General features: G+C 38.8%; 1 protein-coding gene across 1 annotated transcript in view; it reads left to right on the top strand.

The window, feature by feature from the left end:
- Positions 1-10030, top strand: part of LOC109677105 (alcohol dehydrogenase 6-like) — a 33342-nt gene extending 23312 nt beyond the window's left edge. Inside the window, 3 exon segments of the mRNA XM_074041111.1 lie at positions 3399-3450; positions 8634-8685; positions 9743-10030. Of these exon segments, the coding sequence (XP_073897212.1) occupies positions 3399-3450; positions 8634-8685; positions 9743-10030 (392 nt within the window).
- The last annotated feature ends 7690 nt before the right edge of the window (positions 10031-17720 follow it).

Below are 17720 nucleotides of genomic sequence, written 5' to 3'. Positions count from 1 at the left end.
TATTGGCTTGGTAAATCTTCTTCCTACCTTTCAACTTCAGCCAGTGCTTGTTATTGTCAATGAGATGGGTCTCCTATAGGCAGCACATTGTTGGATCATTCTTTTTAATCCAGTTTGCCAAATGGTGTCTTTTGATGAGGGAATTAATTCTGTTAACATTCAGTTTAGTATTGATAGGTATGTGGTGATTCCTGTCATTTAGTTGTCTTTGTTGTTTAAGAGTTTGATTGTGTGCAGCTGAATTAATGTTACTCTCTGATTCCTTGTCTTTTCTTCTCCTGTAGTTTTGTACTGCCTGGCCTGTCATGGTTTTGTTTGCTTTCATTTACTGTGTGCAGAATTCCTTGAAGAATCTTTTGCAGTCATGGCTTTGTGGTCATATATTGTTTTAGACTCTGGTTATTGTGGAAGACTTTTACTGCTCCATCTATTTTGAATGATAGTTTTGCTAGGTAGAGTATCCTAGGTTTGAAGTTATTTTCATTCAGTTCCCAGAAGACCTCATTTCATTCCCTTCTTGCTTTTAAGGTTTCCATTGAGAAATCTGCTTTGATTTTGATGGATTTACCTTTGTATGTTGTTTATTTTTTCTCTCTTACAGGCTTCAATATTTTTTCTCTATTCTCTGTGCTTGTTGTTTTAATGATAATATGTCATGGGGAAGTTCTATTTTGGTTAAATCTGTTTGGTGTCCTGGAGGTTTCCTGTACCTGAACAGGCATAACTTTCCCTAGATTTAGGAAATTTTCTGTTATTTATTATTTTATTGAATATATTACAAAACCCTTTTCCTTGGAACTCTTCTCCTTTTCAATGCCCATGATTCTCATGTTTGGTCTTTTGATAGTGTCGGTGAGTTCTTGCATATTCCTTTTGCAGGACTTGAGTTTTTTGACTAATAGCTCTTCAGTTTTTCCTTTAATTTCCATTTCATCTTCAAGTTCTGAGATTCTGTCTTCCACTTGTTCTAGTCTGCTGAAGTGGCCTTCAACTGTGTTTTGTGTTTCTGTTTCATTCTTTTTTCTGAGGTTTTCCATATCATGGGTCACTTCCTCTTAATATTGTGTTTTCCTCTTTAATTCATTTATGTAACTATTTATACTGTTCTTTTTTGACTTTGGTGTTTATTTAGGGCTCCTAGCAGTTCATTTATTTATTTCTGTGTCTTCTCATATTATTTATTTTTGGTGTCTTGAAATTTCTTGAATACTTCTTATATATTTTGTGTAACCATGTCTAGTAACATTTCCATGAAATTCTCAGTGATTACTTGCAAGATTTCTTCTTTGAGACTGTTTTTGTGGACATTGTTGGGTTCCTTGGTGTCATTTATCTTTGTTTTGTTGGAGTTCAGAACAGGGTATTCATTTTCTTCATTTCCCTCTGAATCCTGTATTAAATTATTTTTGGGGGGAGAATGGTTTCCATCCCTTTTTTTTCTTCCCATCACTCCACTTGGTACTGTGCAACTATGTTCTTGATAGGCTAGTTGGTGGTTTCAGTCACTTGTTTTCTTTCCCTTGGCTTAATTTTGTTTTGTGGCTGTCTTGGGTTTTTAGCTAAGTGTGTGTGGGCTATTTCTGTCTGTGGTCTGGGTGTAATTTAGTATTAACTTATTCACAGGTTTAATACCCGACCAGTAGTTTATGTATTACATAGAAGATCCCCTTGTTGTAATATCTATAAGCAGTGGGAGTTGGGAAGCTAATGTTTGTAATGCTGGCTATAGAATTCTGGGTAGTTGGACAGGGTGGCACCAAGGGTTGAGATGGAAAGTAGGGCAGGTGAGTGGGGAAAGGAGTGTGGGGGCTGCTGTTTTTGTGGTCCTTTTGTGTATTTGGGTATATTTCTGTCATTGTAGAAGAGGGTGTTTGAGTTAGGGATTGCAGGGGTTTAGGGTTGTGTAAAGTTGGTATAGTAGATTGGTCAGTGGGTGAAGAGTGTGAAGGAGGGAGGGACGGTCTGGTGACAAGTTGGGTGAGAATGGGAGGAGAAGGTGAGGCCTACTGGAGGAGAGTGGATGAAAAGGGGCAGAATGAGTTTTTGGAGAGGGGAGTGATGAGTTTTAGCACAGGAAAAGGATAGAGAGTGAAGGGAGTGAGAGTAGGGAGAAGGGGATAATGATGGTTAAGTTGAAGTTATAGAAAGAGAAAAGAAAAAAAGAAAAAAGGGATCCTAGGAATAAAAGTAAAAAAGGAATACTCAAAATAATAAAAGTAACAACAACAAGAACAACAAAAACCCAAAGAAATCAATGGGGAGAGATGAACAAACAAACATGAAACAAAACAAACAAATAAAAAAAACCTCCAGGTTCAGGAGCAATAGAATTTCAGTCTTAGTTTAAGTTTTGGTGTTACTCCTCCGGCATCTAGTCCTGGTGTTGGTATTTAAGCAGAAGCTCTCTTGTAGTCTCTCCATGTGGTTGGCCTGTAGATAGTGTTTTTTTTCTTCTGTCTTTCAGTGGCTAATGCTTGGTCAGCTCCTCCTTCAATGAGGTGTGGCAGTTTAAGGTTGCATGCTCTCCTCAGGTTCAAGAGATCATCTCTGCAGTCCACCAGCTGTCCTGCTTTGGAGGTGGCTATTTGCTGCACTTGTTTACTGGGGGCTTGTTTCTTGCCTTGCCACCTATCTCTGGGGCAAGGTCAGTGATCCATCAGTTGGCCCCCTGCTGTCAGCATGTTGTGATGGTTCACTGTTTGTTTTTCAATTTTGCAAAGCTTTTGACTTTGGGTGTTGCTCACTGGCTCAGGAGATGAGGTTTGTGGTCTGCTACCTGCCCTGCTCTAGTCAGTGGCTTATCACCAGCACCCTGTTGGCCTTCCTACCTTTCCAGCCATTTGTTTACTGATAGTTCACTTGGAGATTAGATCCCTGCTCCCCCCAACCTTCTCCAGTGTGCTTTCAGCACACTGCTGTGTGCTAGTTTTCAGTTCTTTGCTTATTGTTCAGTTTTTGTGTGTGTGAGGGGGTGGGGGGGTCAGTCTGCCTAGAGGGATATGTTGGTTTATCCCAGAGATGGTGGGGGAAATACTGTGTGATGCTTGCCTCTCATCTGTTTGGTCTGCCGAATGTCTCCTAAACAGGTTTGGAGCTGGCATCTGGTGGCAGTGGCAGCCCACCTGTTTTCTCAGTGTAACATGGTGGGGAGAAACTTTCTACGAGCTAGGGGTTCAGGGTGCCGATGTTTTGATTCTCCTTGGTGCTTTATTTCTACCAAGTGTGCCTCCAGCTTCTCAGCAAGGTTTTTGAGTAATGGAGCTCACGCTGTCTTCTTCTGCAACCTAGTCACCATCTTGGATCCCTCCTTTTTCTAGGAGTTTGAATTTAGTATTTGGTCATTTATTTGACATATTTCTGCATTTTTAATATATGCATTAATGGTTATAAACTTTCAGCCATGCTGCGAAAAACTTGCAGAAATATCCTTGCTGTATCCCATAGGTTCAGGTAAGTTGGGCTTTCACTTTCATTAGAGTCCAGGGATTTCTTCCTTTCTAAAACCCACTGGTCATGGAGAAATGTTTTGTTCACTATCCAGGTGTTTGAGTATTTTCTGCTGTTTCTTTTGCTGTTGAGTTCTAGTTCTAGTTTTATTCTATTGTGGTCAAAAAGTATGCAGGGGGTAATTCAATTTTCTTATATTTGTTAAGACTTGCTTCATGTCCTAAAATATGGTCTATTTTGGAGAAAGTTCCATGGGCTTCTGAGAAAAATATATAGTGTACTGTTGCTGGATGAAAAACTCTGTACATGTCTGTCAGGTCCATTTGGTCTATGCTGTCATTCAGTTCTGAAGTTTCTTTTATTGATTTTTATATGGATTATTTATCTATTGGTGATAATGGAGTTTTGAAGTCTCTCCCACTATCACTTGTTAGGGTCTATCTGTATCTTTAAGTCCAGTAGTGTGTATTTAATGAACTTGGCCATACCAATGTTGGGCATATGTAAGTTAACAATGTTATTTCCTCTTGATATATTTATTATTCCTTTGAGGGACCATTTACTTGGTAATTTTTTTCCACTATTTCATCCTAAGTCAATGTCTCTATGAGATGTGTTTCTTGTAAACAAGAAATCATTGGGTCTTCCATTTTAATCCAGCTTGCTACTTGATGTCTTTAGACATGTGGATAACCAGTTTTCCCAGATGTCTTCCTCTATTGTGTGTTTTGGGTTCCTTTGTCAAAAGTCAGTTAGCTGTAGTTGTGTGGGTTTATGTCTGGTTCTTCTATGCTGTTCCATTGGCCTTCATGTTTGTTTTTTGCCAATACTATGCTGTTTTTATTGTTATGGTTCTGTAGTATAGTTTCAAGTTAGGTATTGTGATAGCTCCAGAATTAAACTTTTTGCTCAGAATTGCTTTGACTATTTGAGTTTTTTTCTGTTTTCATATGAATTTTGGGATTGATTTTTCTATCTCTGTGAAGGAGGATCAATTACTGCTATTGTTCCAGTGTCTTTAGTTGTCTCTTGGATCAAAGGAGAATTTTAGTGGTTCTGGAAGACTACAGGTAGTAAGGGCTGTGATAGAAGGGAGACAGGAGGATAGCTATAGTAGAAAATATGAGAAGAAAAGTTTATGTAGGAGAAAGGGGTGGTGGCTGAGCTAATAGAAGGGGCTAATGAAGAAGCAGATTGGGATAGGTAGAATAGATCAAGTAAGGATTAAGTAAAGGAGAGAGGAGGGACAACAGTGGAAAACACTGAACTGAAAAATATAAGCTCCTTAACTCAACTAGCAAAAATACTTTGTCATCATGTTCTGTGATATTTATTTATTTATTTATTTATTTTTAAGACAGCAATTCCCTATGTGGCCCAGGCTAACCTTTGGATCCAACTTTCTTATCATATCATCCTAAGTACGGAGATTGCAGGACGCACCACTACACTTAGCAATACTTTTTTTTTGTGGTACTGGGGCTTGAACTCAGGGCCTTCACCTTGAGCCACTCCACCAGCCCTTTCTTTTGAAGGGTTTTTTTTTTTGGTATAGGGTCTTGTGGAACTATTTGTCTGGGCTGGCTTTGAACCATGATCCTCGTGATCTCTGTCTCCTAGTAGCTAGGATTACACATATGAGCCACTAGACACCAGAGCTTCTTTGTTTCTGATACCTCCTTTTGTACTCCATTGACCTTATTTTTCATTTATTTAATTTTTCCTATAAGTATTTCAGAGTGACTTTTTAATAGTTTTGTTTTTACATAAATGAATTGAATCTTGGATTTGAAGTAAGCTAACAGAATTTTTACACTCCATTCTAAGTTGTTCAATTAGCAGCTATATGTATTCTTATAATTAGGGTAAGCCAGCTCATAATCCTTAGAGGCTGTTTCAGACAACTTAGTTAAGTAATCAAGGTCATCCATAGCATAGCTGTTTTCTGACATTCCTGCATCCTCATCTATTTCACTTAAGCTGAACCACCTTAATTTGTAGTAGGCCAACATTTAGCAATCTGACCTGGAACATTGGTATAATCACAGGTGCATTGCAGATTTTTTATTCTTTTTCATTTTCTTTACTTCCTTCATATGCAGGGCAGGTCTACTGGATGGAAGGAGATCATTTTAAAGGTCTGTATGTTGGTCTCCCTGCTTATCCATGATCCTTGTGGTCATGCATTGGTGTCTGCCCATTTGAAAAAGTACATACTCTAATCTTCACAGAGTGGCTTTGCCTCAGATAGCCCTTTCTGTATCAGCTCCTGTGGAGATTCTGGGTAAGATGGCTGATATACATCATAGTAGGGATTGCTTCTGAAGTCATGGGCTGGTTGGCCTGTTGCCTGGTTCACCAGGTAAGTGGGCTTTCAGCTTGAATTATCTAGGGTGATCCTAGGATTGGTCTTATAAAGAGGGCCTGAAGTGTGTCTCCCCAGGAACCAGTCTGAAGCTCATTTCTACTAGGCCAGTGTGGTGATAAGAGATACCTGAAACTGGGAGGTGGACCAGTTCAGCTTTGGGACAGGATAGCTGATGAGAGGGAGGGATCTGATATGGTGTACAATGAAGATTGACTTCACTATGGTGAAGCCTGGAGATGTGGGGTCTGGGATGGGAGGCTTAGTCCATGGGTATAGACAAGGCAGGGAGGGACCTTCTGGGTGCAGAGTTTTACTATCGTGGTCATGGTATTGGAAATGAAGTGAAAATATTGTGGTCTCTCCTCTGTCTCTTCTCCACATAGGTACTAATTCTTCATGTTGTTCTGCCTGAGGTTGGGGAGAGCAAAGTTTGGAAAATTCAAAACTTCCTACATACTTTCTTCAATGCACCTTTCTTAATTTATGTGCTACATCTAGGTATTGTGATCCCTCTTCTGTTTTCTCTAACATTTGTGAAGATGTTTTTATGTGTAAATAGTTGTTCAAACTATTTTCATTGTTTCTGTGACAACAGTTTGTGAGTAATTTTCAACAATTTAGCCCCTGCTAGATTTTTTTCCTATTCAACATTTGTAATAATTTGCTCTTTCTTGCTGCATTATTGATGGCTTGATATTTTTATAATTTCATTTCCATTTTGACTTATTAATTACAACTTTTGAGTTTTAAAAAGTATAGTGCTTGCTTTATGACTTATAATTTACACAGTTTTTAGTCTACCTTCAAATAGTATTACATCAATTAATAAAATTATTAGAATGCTCACATAGTATACTTCTATTTTCTTCCCAATTCATCATGTTATTGTTGTCATACAGTTTACATCTAAAGTGGTGTTGTAGGCCTGCTCTAGACAGAATACTTTTAAAGTCTTTTTAACATGTTTTAGCATTCCATTTTCCTCATTTGTATGTGTAAGTTTTACATAATTTTTCAGCCTAAAGAAATTCCTGAAACAGTATTTTGTCTTAAGGGTGTGCTTGAAATAAATTCAAATTTTATTTCTCTAAAAATTATGTTGTCTTCATTTTTGAAAGGCATTTTCACTGAAGAATTATGGGTAGACATATTATTCTTTTCAATACTTTGTTGTCTTTCCATTTTCTGATGGGTATTCTGCTATAATTATTATCTTTGTTTCTCTATAAATGTTTTCATTTTCTCTGCCTTCCTTCCATATTTTCATCTTCAGTATTCAGTGAGCCCGAGTAGGGTGTGCCTGGTGTCTGTAAAATTTCATACTAAAAAGGATAAATAGAAAATCCTGCAATCTTCTATGCACAAGTAGATTAATGGCAATGAAGAATGAATGTGTAGAGGAAAAAGGAGGGCAGTGGAGTTTTGTGGGTGCAAGCTAAGGAATGCAAGCAGCCATAGAAGGTGGGAAGGTAAGGAAGGATGCTTTCTTTGAGCCTCTGGATAGGATGACACTATCAACTTCTTGGTTTCATCACAGTGTTACAGATTTCAGACTTCTGGCTTCTGGGCAGCAATAGAACAAACTTGTGTAGTTTTAATGTGGCCAGACAGTGTGAAAAGTCTGTTAGAACCCTCATTGGAAACCAGTATAGTAAGTGTTCCTCAAATACAGAGCATATCTAAGTGCTACTGCACATGTAATTCCTCCAGGAGAGACTTCTCTAAAGACAAATTCCTAAGATAGTGGATATATCTGCATGTCTTAAAAGGAGATTCAGAAAACTGGCAATGCTTTTGGAATTTAATTAATTATAAAGGAAATCTGAGCAAAATTTTAACTCAATAATTAACTCTGGGAAAAATTGTTCAAGTAAAGAGAAATAAACATTGCAAATGATATAGTTAGTTCATAATAGCAGAGTTATAGTTGTAATATTGTAAATTGTTCTATTGTTTTGTTGGGAAATGGAAAAGTTAGTACTTTATTATAGGGATTACTGCCTCAAATCCTCCTTCTCCAAAATGGGAAGCCACAAAAGAGCCAAAAGAAAACTAAATTAGCAAGATAGGCCCACTACATAGAGATGTGGAGGAAAGCACCAACATAATTTGATTCAACAGTTGAAAACTGGCTTCTAGGAAGAAATAAATATGAGAAGAATTGATAAAACAAATACTACTATTTTGTAAGAATATTTGTAGAAAAATTTACATGTGTATATACATGGATAATTTTGACAAAAATGCAGACTGGAAAGATTGGAAGAAAGAAAATGATAATGACAATAAAAGATTACATCCTTGGATTCAGAAAGTACAAAAGGAAGGAAGTTTTTAAAAACAAATTTCAAGCACTGCATGTATGTATCTATAGTGGAGTAACATTTTTTGTGACTATCATGTATGAATTTAAAGGTAGCGCATTTCAAACACCTTGTAGGTGCTCTGGAAATGTCTATATGAAGGCAAATGGAGGGTAGGTAAATCACTTCAGAGAAGGGCTTTATCATATCTACAATGGAAAGAGCTGTTGAGCCCTGGTACTCATCTCTCTTCACTTCCTCTTTATTGATTCTTCTGGATTTTTCTTTCTTTCTTCTAAAATACCATATGCATATGTACTCCAGTCATATTTCAGGAAATTACATCTATTAAAAAAGTATCAACTCACCTTCAGAGGAAAAGTTTGGAGACAGGAGGGGAAGAATGTCCAGCTCAAGGTGGAGTCATTTGTATCAGCCCTCCCAAAAGAAAACAAGCAGAGCCAAGAGAGCCATAACAAAGAGGGCTCCTGTGCATGCTTCCTGTCATCTTATAGGGAGAGTTATCGAACACCTTCCAACCTTGGCTTCCACGGTGCTCTGCTTGTGGTATTTCAGGCACAGGCATGTGGCAATTTTTGGTTTGTTTTTTTTTTAACTGATGTGTTTCAGGTGCCCTTGATGGAATCTACACACCAGTCCAGCAACAGATAGCATGGTACCCCAAATCCTTCAAGACTGAGGAATGCACAAGGAAAGGGGGGAGTATAACAATGATAGGGTGGTAAGAATTAGGATTCCTTCAGAAAATTCCATGCAGAAGCCCTGATGCTAGAAGAGACTCCTCTCCGGGAGAAAGGTGATTTCCATCTGCATGTTTCCTGGCTTTGGTTTCCTCTTTTCTCTAAGTTGTGGCACTGCTGTGAGCAATGCTGGACCAAGAACTTCTCTCTCCCCAGTTTTGGCCAAAAGTATAAATAATGTTTTTATAGGGTTTCACTATATAGCCTGGGTTGACCTCCAACTTGCAATCCTCCTGTCTCAGCTGGGATTAGAGGTATGAACCACCACACCTGGCTTCATTTGCACTTCTTTATATTATGTCATTTTTTCTTAATGCTGGTGAGCATTTGGACCAGAGCCAGGCTTTATGGTCAGGGGCTCCAATAATATTGCCTGATGATCTTTGTGCATGAAGCTTTCCCTATACATAGGACTCTTTCTCTTCCTCCCTCCCTTCTTCCTTCCATCCCTCTCTTCTTCCCTCCCTTCATTTTTTCACATGACAGTCTTTTTATTTTAAATGATTATCAGTATACCAAATAATGTAACAAGTTTTTGAGTCTTATCATCTAGTAGTAATTTTGATTAAGATAATCTAACAGCAGCCCAAACAAGTAAAAAAAAAAAAAAAAAGTATCAACTCAAAGAGGACCCAAAATGGTGACTGGGACACAGATGCAGACTGTGTGAGCTCCATGAATCAGGGACCTTGCTGATATGCTGGAGACACACTTGGCTGAGGTAAAGCACAAGGGAGAACTGACACTTTGGCACCCTGACCCCAGCCCATGGAAGGCTTCTCCATGACACAATACACTGAAAAAGCAGGTGGCCACCCCCATGCTGCCACCTCCTGGTGGTCCACTGGGCCTCTGTCCTGCAGGCCCACAAGGCCACTACCATGCAGACCCACCTGATCAATACTGGCCAGCCTGCTGGGCCTCCAACCCACAAGCCCTCCAGACCTCCAACACACAGAGTAGCTGGGCTGCCACCCCGCCGACCCACCAGGCAGCCACCCCACAGGTCCACCAGGCAGCCACCCCACAGGCCCACCAGAACACCACCCACTGGCACAGTGGCTGCTGCCTGCCAGAGGAGGGCTGCAACACCACCCATTGCTGGATCCAAACCTGCCTACGAGATGCAGACAAACATGACTAGATGCTAAAGGAGTAACACCAGAACTACCAAGACTGAAATTCTGCTGCTCCTGAACCAGGAATTATTTTTTCTTTTATCCTTTTTCTCTTTTCTGTAAGTATTTGTTTGTCTTGTTCGCTATCTTATTGTCCACCATATCACCCTGTTGATTTCTTTGGTTCTTTATTTTTTTCTTTTCCTTCTTTTTTCTCCTTCTTTCTTCGTTTTGTTAGTTTTACTATTATAAGTTAGCTAATACTAAATTACACATAGACCAGGGTCAGAAGCAGTACCAAGTGGAATGATGTGAAGATGAAAAAAGAATGGAAACTATTCTCCCCCCAAAAATAAGTTAGTACAGCATTCAGAGGGAAATGAAGAAAATTACATATTAAAGAGGAAGTGACCCACGATATGGAAAACCTCAGAAAAAAAAATGAAAGAGAAATACAAAACAAAATGGAAGGCCAATCCAGCAGACTAGAACAAGCCAAATCTCAGTACTTGAAGACGAAATGGAAATTAAAGGTAAAACTGAAGAACTATTAGTCAGACAACTCAAGACCCGTGAAAGGAATATGTAAGAACTCACCGACTAGAGGAATTCCAAGATGGCGGCTAGAGGTAGGAAGCAGAAAGCGACCCTCCTATAGTGAAATCTTGGAGAGATGCTGGAGACACACTTTGCAGGCATAATCACCGAGAAAAGGCATAACTTTGACTCCTCCACATCTCCAGCTGGCGCAGAGAATCTCCACTTCACATTAAACGGAGAACCGAGGAGGGTCCCCGGGGCTGCCAGTGGCCGGCGCCCATACGGCTTGGGAAGACGCGGACCAGGTGAGCTTCGCGGTACCACAGTAGCCCCACAGACAAGCCTGGGCCAGAGCAGCATAGCCCCCTGGACAGACTGACCTCCACCCTGGGAAAAAAGAGAAACTGAGTACTAAGCAATAAGAACAGTTAAGACACGCTGTAAAGAGGGTGGGGCACCCTGAGCGCTGAAGATTGGGGGAAGGGAACCCTTCCCGGGACTGTAAATAAACAAGCTGGGAGGGCCGGAGAGGCTCTGGCGGGAGCGGGGCGCGCGCCCAGCAACCAGGAGCGGGGAAGCTTGTGAAAGAAGAGAAGACCCACTTCCCACGTGAACTGTAAATAAACATGCAGGCCTGACAACGTGGGGCAGTGGCACCTTTCCCAGTGCTTGGAAAGGGGAAAGCCTGTAGCAGAGGCTTCCGCACAAGAGAACTCTGAGCAAACAAAGCCTGTGGGACCAGGTGACTGCTAGCTCACCCCAGAGATCTGCATAAATAACGCCGCCAGCTACAGGCTGAGAGCAGCAGGCAGGCGAGACGCAGTTGCAGATACCACTCTCAGAACTGCCTCCAGACGCTTTTTTTTCTTTTTCTCCCTACCTTTGATGAGAGAACAACCGAATTACACCTGCAAGCCAAAAAACTTACTGAAACTGTATTGCATTTGAACTGGGGACACTTGGTGGGGCTTTTTTTTTTTTCCTTGTGTGTGTGTGTGAGTGCAGTTTTGTTCTACTTTATGCATCCCCTTTGATGAGACAACTACAGAACAACATCTGAGGCACCAACTCCAGGACTGGAGATTGAGAAGGACGCCCAAATTATTAAGACTGAAATTGCATTGCATATAAACTTGGACTTTTTTTTTTTTTAATTTTCTATTTTCCATTTTATTTTAATTCATTTTTATATATAGATATTACTTTCATATACTTATTTTTTATTATTTTATCTTTGATTTTTAATCCTCTCTCTGTCTCTCTATTGTCTGTTCAGCTTACTGTCGATTAGTACACTAACACTCCCTGTTTATACCTTTGAAACTCTCTTGTCTGATACCTTGTTCTGCTTTCTCCCTCTTGTCTGTATATTTGTTTTCCCCTTTTCTTTAACTTCTTGCTTTCCATCTCAGCTCACTCTTCCATTCTCAATATTACCATTGTTATTATTACAAGCTAGAAAATACTTAATTACACACAGTACAGGGACAGTAACAACACCAAGGACAATGACGGGAAGACAGAAAAAACAGGGAAACCAGTTACCCCACAGCAAAAAATTAGTACAGGAACCAGAGGGGAATGAAGAGAACAGAAACTCAGATCCAGACTCCAACAAAATGAAGATAAACTATGCCAAAGGACCCAATGAAGCCCACAAGAATAATTTAAAAGAAGATATACTACAAGTACTCAATGAGAATTTTATAGAGATGATACTGGATAGGGTCAACCAAAATGTACAGGAGACACTCAAGAAATTCCAAGACAATAAAAATAGAGAATTTGAAAAAGCAAAAGAAGAAATAAAGGAAACCATAGAAGCACTGTATAAACACAAAAGTGAAACAGAGAACACAATGAATAAATGGATAAATGAACTCAGGACAAAAATAGACAACATTAAAGAAGAAAACTGCCAGGATATGGAAAACCTCAGAAAAAAGAACGAAACAGAACTGCAAAACAAAACGGAAGGCCAATCCAGCAGAATAGAACAAACAGAAGACAGAATCTCAGAACTTGAAGATGAAATGGTAATTAAAGGAAAAACCGAAGAACTATTAATTAAACAACTCAAGACCTGTGAAAAGAAAATGCAAGAACTCACTGACTCCATCAAAAGACCAAACTTGAGAATCATGGGCATCGAAGAAGGAGAAGAGGTGCAAGCAAAGGGAATGCGTAATATATTCAACAAAATAATAACGGAAAATTTCCCAAATCTAGAGAAAGATATTCCAATACAAATGCAAGAGGCCTCCAGGACACCAAAAAGACCAGATCAAAAGAGAACTACTCCACGACATATCATCATTAAAACAACAAGTTCAGAAACTAAGGAAAGAATATTGAAGGCTGTAAGAGAGAAAAAACAAGTAACATACAAAGGTAAACCCATCAAAATCACAGCAGACTTCTTAACAGAAACATTAAAAGCAAGAAGAGTGTGGGGTGAGATCTTCCGGGCACTGAATGAAAATAACTTCAACCCCAGGATACTCTACCCAGCAAAGCTATCATTCAAAATAGATGGAGCAATAAAAGTCTTCCATGATAAGCAGAAACTAAAACAGTATGTGACCACAAAGCCACCATTACAAAAGATTCTGCAAGGGATCCTGCACACAGAAAGTGACACCCAACTTAACCATGAAAACGCAGGCAGGACCAAACCACAGGATAAGAAAAAGCAAGACAGTAGAGAGTAACATCAAGTTAGGTACACACAATGAAACCTTCAAACAACTAAGACAACTAAATGGCAGGAATCACCACATACTTATCAGTACTAATGCTTAATGTTAATGGACTTAATTCACCCATCAAAAGACACCATTTGACAAAATGGATTAATAAAGAAGATCCAACAATTTGTTGCTTACAGGAGACTCATCTCACCGACAGAAATAAGCATATGCTTAGGATGAAAGGCTGGAAGAAGATTTACCAAGCCAATGGCCCCCAAAAACAAGCAGGAGAAGCAATACTTATCTCTGACAAAGTAGACTTCAAACCTACATTGATCAAACGAGATAAAGAAGAACATTCCATACTAATAAAAGGGGAAATAGACCAAAAGGAAATAATAATCATCAATCTGTATGCATCCAATGTCAACACACCCAATTTCATCAAACATACCCTGAAAGACCTAAAAGCATATATAAATGCCAACACAGTGGTTGTGGGAGACTTTAACACCCCATTATCATCAATAGATAGGTCATCCAAACAAAAACTCAATAAAGAAATCCAAGATCTAAAATATGCAATAGATCAAATGGACCTAGTAGATGTCTACAGAACATTTCATCCAACCTCTACACAATATACATTCTTCTCAGCAGCCCATGGAACCTTCTCCAAAATAGATCATATCCTAGGGCACAAAGCAAGCCTCAACAAATATAAGAAAATAGAAATAATACCGTGCATACTATCTGACCACAATGCAGTAAAAGTAGAACTCAACAACAAAAGTAAAGACAAAAAACATGCAAACAGCTGGAAACTAAATAACTCATTACTTAATGAAGAATGGATCATCAATGCAATAAAAGAGGAAATTAAAAAGTTCCTGGAAGTCAATGAAAATGAAAACACAACCTACCGGAACCTATGGGACACAGCTAAGGCAGTCTTGAGAGGAAAGTTTATAGCCATGAGTGCATATATTAAAAAGATTGAAAGATCCCAAATCAATGACCTAATGATACATCTCAAACTCCTAGAAAAACAAGAACAAGCAAATCCCAAAACAAATAGAAGGAGAGAAATAATAAAAATAAGAGCTGAAATCAACGAAATAGAAACCAAAAAAACCATACAAAGAATTAATGAAACAAAAAGTTGGTTCTTTGAAAAAATAAACAAGATCGATAGACCCTTGGCAAACCTGACTAAAATGAGGAGAGAAAAAACCCAAATTAGTAGAATTAGGAATGCAAAAGGGGAGATAACAACAAACACCATGGAAGTCCAGGAAATCATCAGAGACTACTTTGAGAACCTATATTCAAATAAATTTGAAAATCTAAAAGAAATGGACAGATTTCTAGATACATATGATCATCCAAAACTGAACCAAGAGGAAATTAATCACCTGAATAGACCTATAACACAAAATGAAATTGAAGCAGCAATCAAGAGTCTCCCCAAAAAGAAAAGTCCAGGACCTGATGGATTCTCTGCTGAATTCTATCAGACCTTTAAAGAAGAACTGATACCAACCCTCCTTAAACTGTTCCATGAAATAGAAAGGGAAGGAAAACTGCCAAACACATTTTATGAAGCCAGTATTACACTTATCCCAAAACCAGGCAAAGACACCTCCAAAAAGGAGAACTATAGGGCAATCTCCTTAATGAACATTGATGCAAAAATCCTCAACAAAATAATGGCAAATCAAATTCAGCAACACATCAAAAAGATTATTCACCACGACCAGGTAGGCTTCATCCCAGGAATGCAGGGGTGGTTCAACATATGAAAATCAATAAACGTAATAAACCACATTAACAGAAGCAAAGACAAAAACCACTTGATCATCTCAATAGATGCAGAAAAAGCCTTTGATAAGATCCAACATCATTTCATGATAAAAGCTCTAAGAAAACTAGGAATAGAAGGAAAGTTCCTCAACATTATAAAAGCTATATATGACAAACCTACAGCCAGCATTATACTTAATGGAGAAAAATTAAAACCATACCCTCTAAAATCAGGAACCAGACAAGGATGCCCACTATCTCCACTCCTATTCATCATAGTACTGGAATTCCTAGCCAGAGGAATAAGGCAAGAAGAAGGAAAAAAAAGGAATACAAATAGGTAAAGAAACTGTCAAAATATCCCTATTTGCAGATGACATGATCCTATACCTTAAAGACCCAAAAAACTCTACTCAGAAGCTTCTAGACATTATCAATAGCTATAGCAAGGTAGCAGGATAGAAAATCAACATAGAAAAATCATTAGCATTTCTATACACTAACAATGAGCAAACGGAAAAAGAATGTATGAAAACAATTCCATTTACAATAGCCTCAAAAAAAAATCAAATACCTAGCTGTAAACCTAACAAAAGATGTGAAAGACCTCTACAAGGAAAACTATACACTTCTGAAGAAAGAGATTGAGGAAGACTATAGAAAGTGGAGAGATCTCCCATGCTCATGGATTGGTAGAATCAACATAGTAAAAATGTCGATACTCCCAAAAGTAATCTACATGTTTAATGCAATTCCCATCAAAATTCCAAAGACATTCATTAAAGAGATTGAAAAATCTACTGTTAAATTTATATGGAAACACAAGTGGCCACGAATAGCCAAGGCAATACTCAGTCAAAAGAACAATGCAGGAGGTATCACAATACCTGACTTTAAACTATATTACAAAGCAATAACAATAAAAACAGCATGGTACTGGCACAAAAACAGACATGAAGACCAGTGGAACAGAATAGAGGATCCAGATACGAAGCCACACAACTATGAGCAACTTATCTTTGACAAAGGAGCTAAAAATATATGATGGAGAAATAGCAGCCTCTTCAACAAAAACTGCTGGGAAAACTGGTTAGCAGTCTGCAAAAAACTGAAACTAGATCCATGTATATCACCCTATACCAAGATTAACTCAAAATGGATCAAGGATCTTAATATCAGACCCCAAACTCTTAAGTTGATACAAGAGTAGGAAATACTCTGGAGTTAGTAGGTATAGATAAGAACTTTCTCAATGAAACCCCAGTAGCACAGCAACTAAGAGATAGCATAGATAAATGGGACCTCATAAAACTAAAAAGCTTCTGCTCAACAAAAGAAATGGTCTCTAAACTGAAGAGAACACCCATAGAGTGGGAGAAAATATTTGCCAATTATACATCAGACAAAGGACTGATAACCAGAATATACAGGGAACTTAAAAAACTAAATTCTCCCAAAACTAATGAACCAATAAAGAAATGGGCATGTGAACTAAACAGAACTTTCTCAAAAGAAGAAATTCAAATGGCCAGAAAACACATGAAAAAATGCTCACCATCTCTAGCAATAAAGGAAATGCAAATTAAAACCACACTAAGATTCCACCTCACCCCTGTTAGAATAGCCATCATCAGCAACACCACCAACAACAGGTGTTGGTGAAGATGCGGGGAAAAAGGAACCCTCTTACACTGTTGGTGGGAATGTAGACTAGTACAACCACTCTGGAAAAAAATTTGGAGGCTACTTAAAAAGCTGGACATCGATCTACCATTTGATCCAGCAATACCGCTCTTGGGGATATACCCAAAAGACTGTTACTCCAGAGGCACCTGCACACCCATGTTTATTGCAGCACTATTCACAATAGCCAAGTTATGGAAACAGCCAAGATGCCCCAGCACTGACAAATGGATTAAGAAAATGTGGTATCTATACACAATGGAATTTTATGCAGCCATGAAGAAGAACGAAATGTTATCATTCGCTGGTAAATGGATGGAATTGGAGAACATTCTGAGTGAGGTTAGCCTGGCTCAAAAAACCAAAAATTGTATGTTCTCCCTCATATGTGGACATTAGTTCAAGGGCAAACACAACAAGGGGATTGGACTATGAGCACATGATAAAAGCGAGAGCACACAAGGGAGGGGTGAGGATAGGTAAGACACCTAAAAAACTAGCTAGCATTTGTTGCCCTTAATGCAGAGAAACTAAAGCAGATACCTTAAAGCAACTGAGGCCAATAGGAAAAGGGGAACAGGTACTAGAGAAAAGGTTAGATCAAAAAGAATTAACCTAGAAGGTAACACCCACGCACAGGATATCAATGTGAGTCAATGCCCTGTATAGCTATCCTTATCTCAACCAGCAAAACCCCTTGTTCCTTCCTATTATTGCTTATACTCTCTCTACAACAAAATTAGAGATAAGGGCAAAATAGTTTCTGCTGGGTATTGGGGGGGGAGCGGGAGAGGGTGGAGTGGGTGGTAAGGGAGGGGGTGGGGGCAGGGGGGAGAAATGAACCAAGCCTTGTATGCACATATGAATAATAAAAAAAAAAAAAGAACTCACCCACTGCATCAAAAGACCAAATCTGAAAATCATGGGCATTGAAGAAGAAGAAGAGGTGCAAGCAAAATGATTTTGTAGTATATTCAATGAAATAATAACAGAAAAATTCCCAAATC

Source organism: Castor canadensis, chromosome 9 (genome assembly GCF_047511655.1).
Source record: "Castor canadensis chromosome 9, mCasCan1.hap1v2, whole genome shotgun sequence".
NCBI lineage: Eukaryota > Metazoa > Chordata > Mammalia > Rodentia > Castoridae > Castor > Castor canadensis.
Note: the sequence above shows the minus strand (reverse complement) of the source record. Positions and strands in the feature narration are given on the sequence as shown.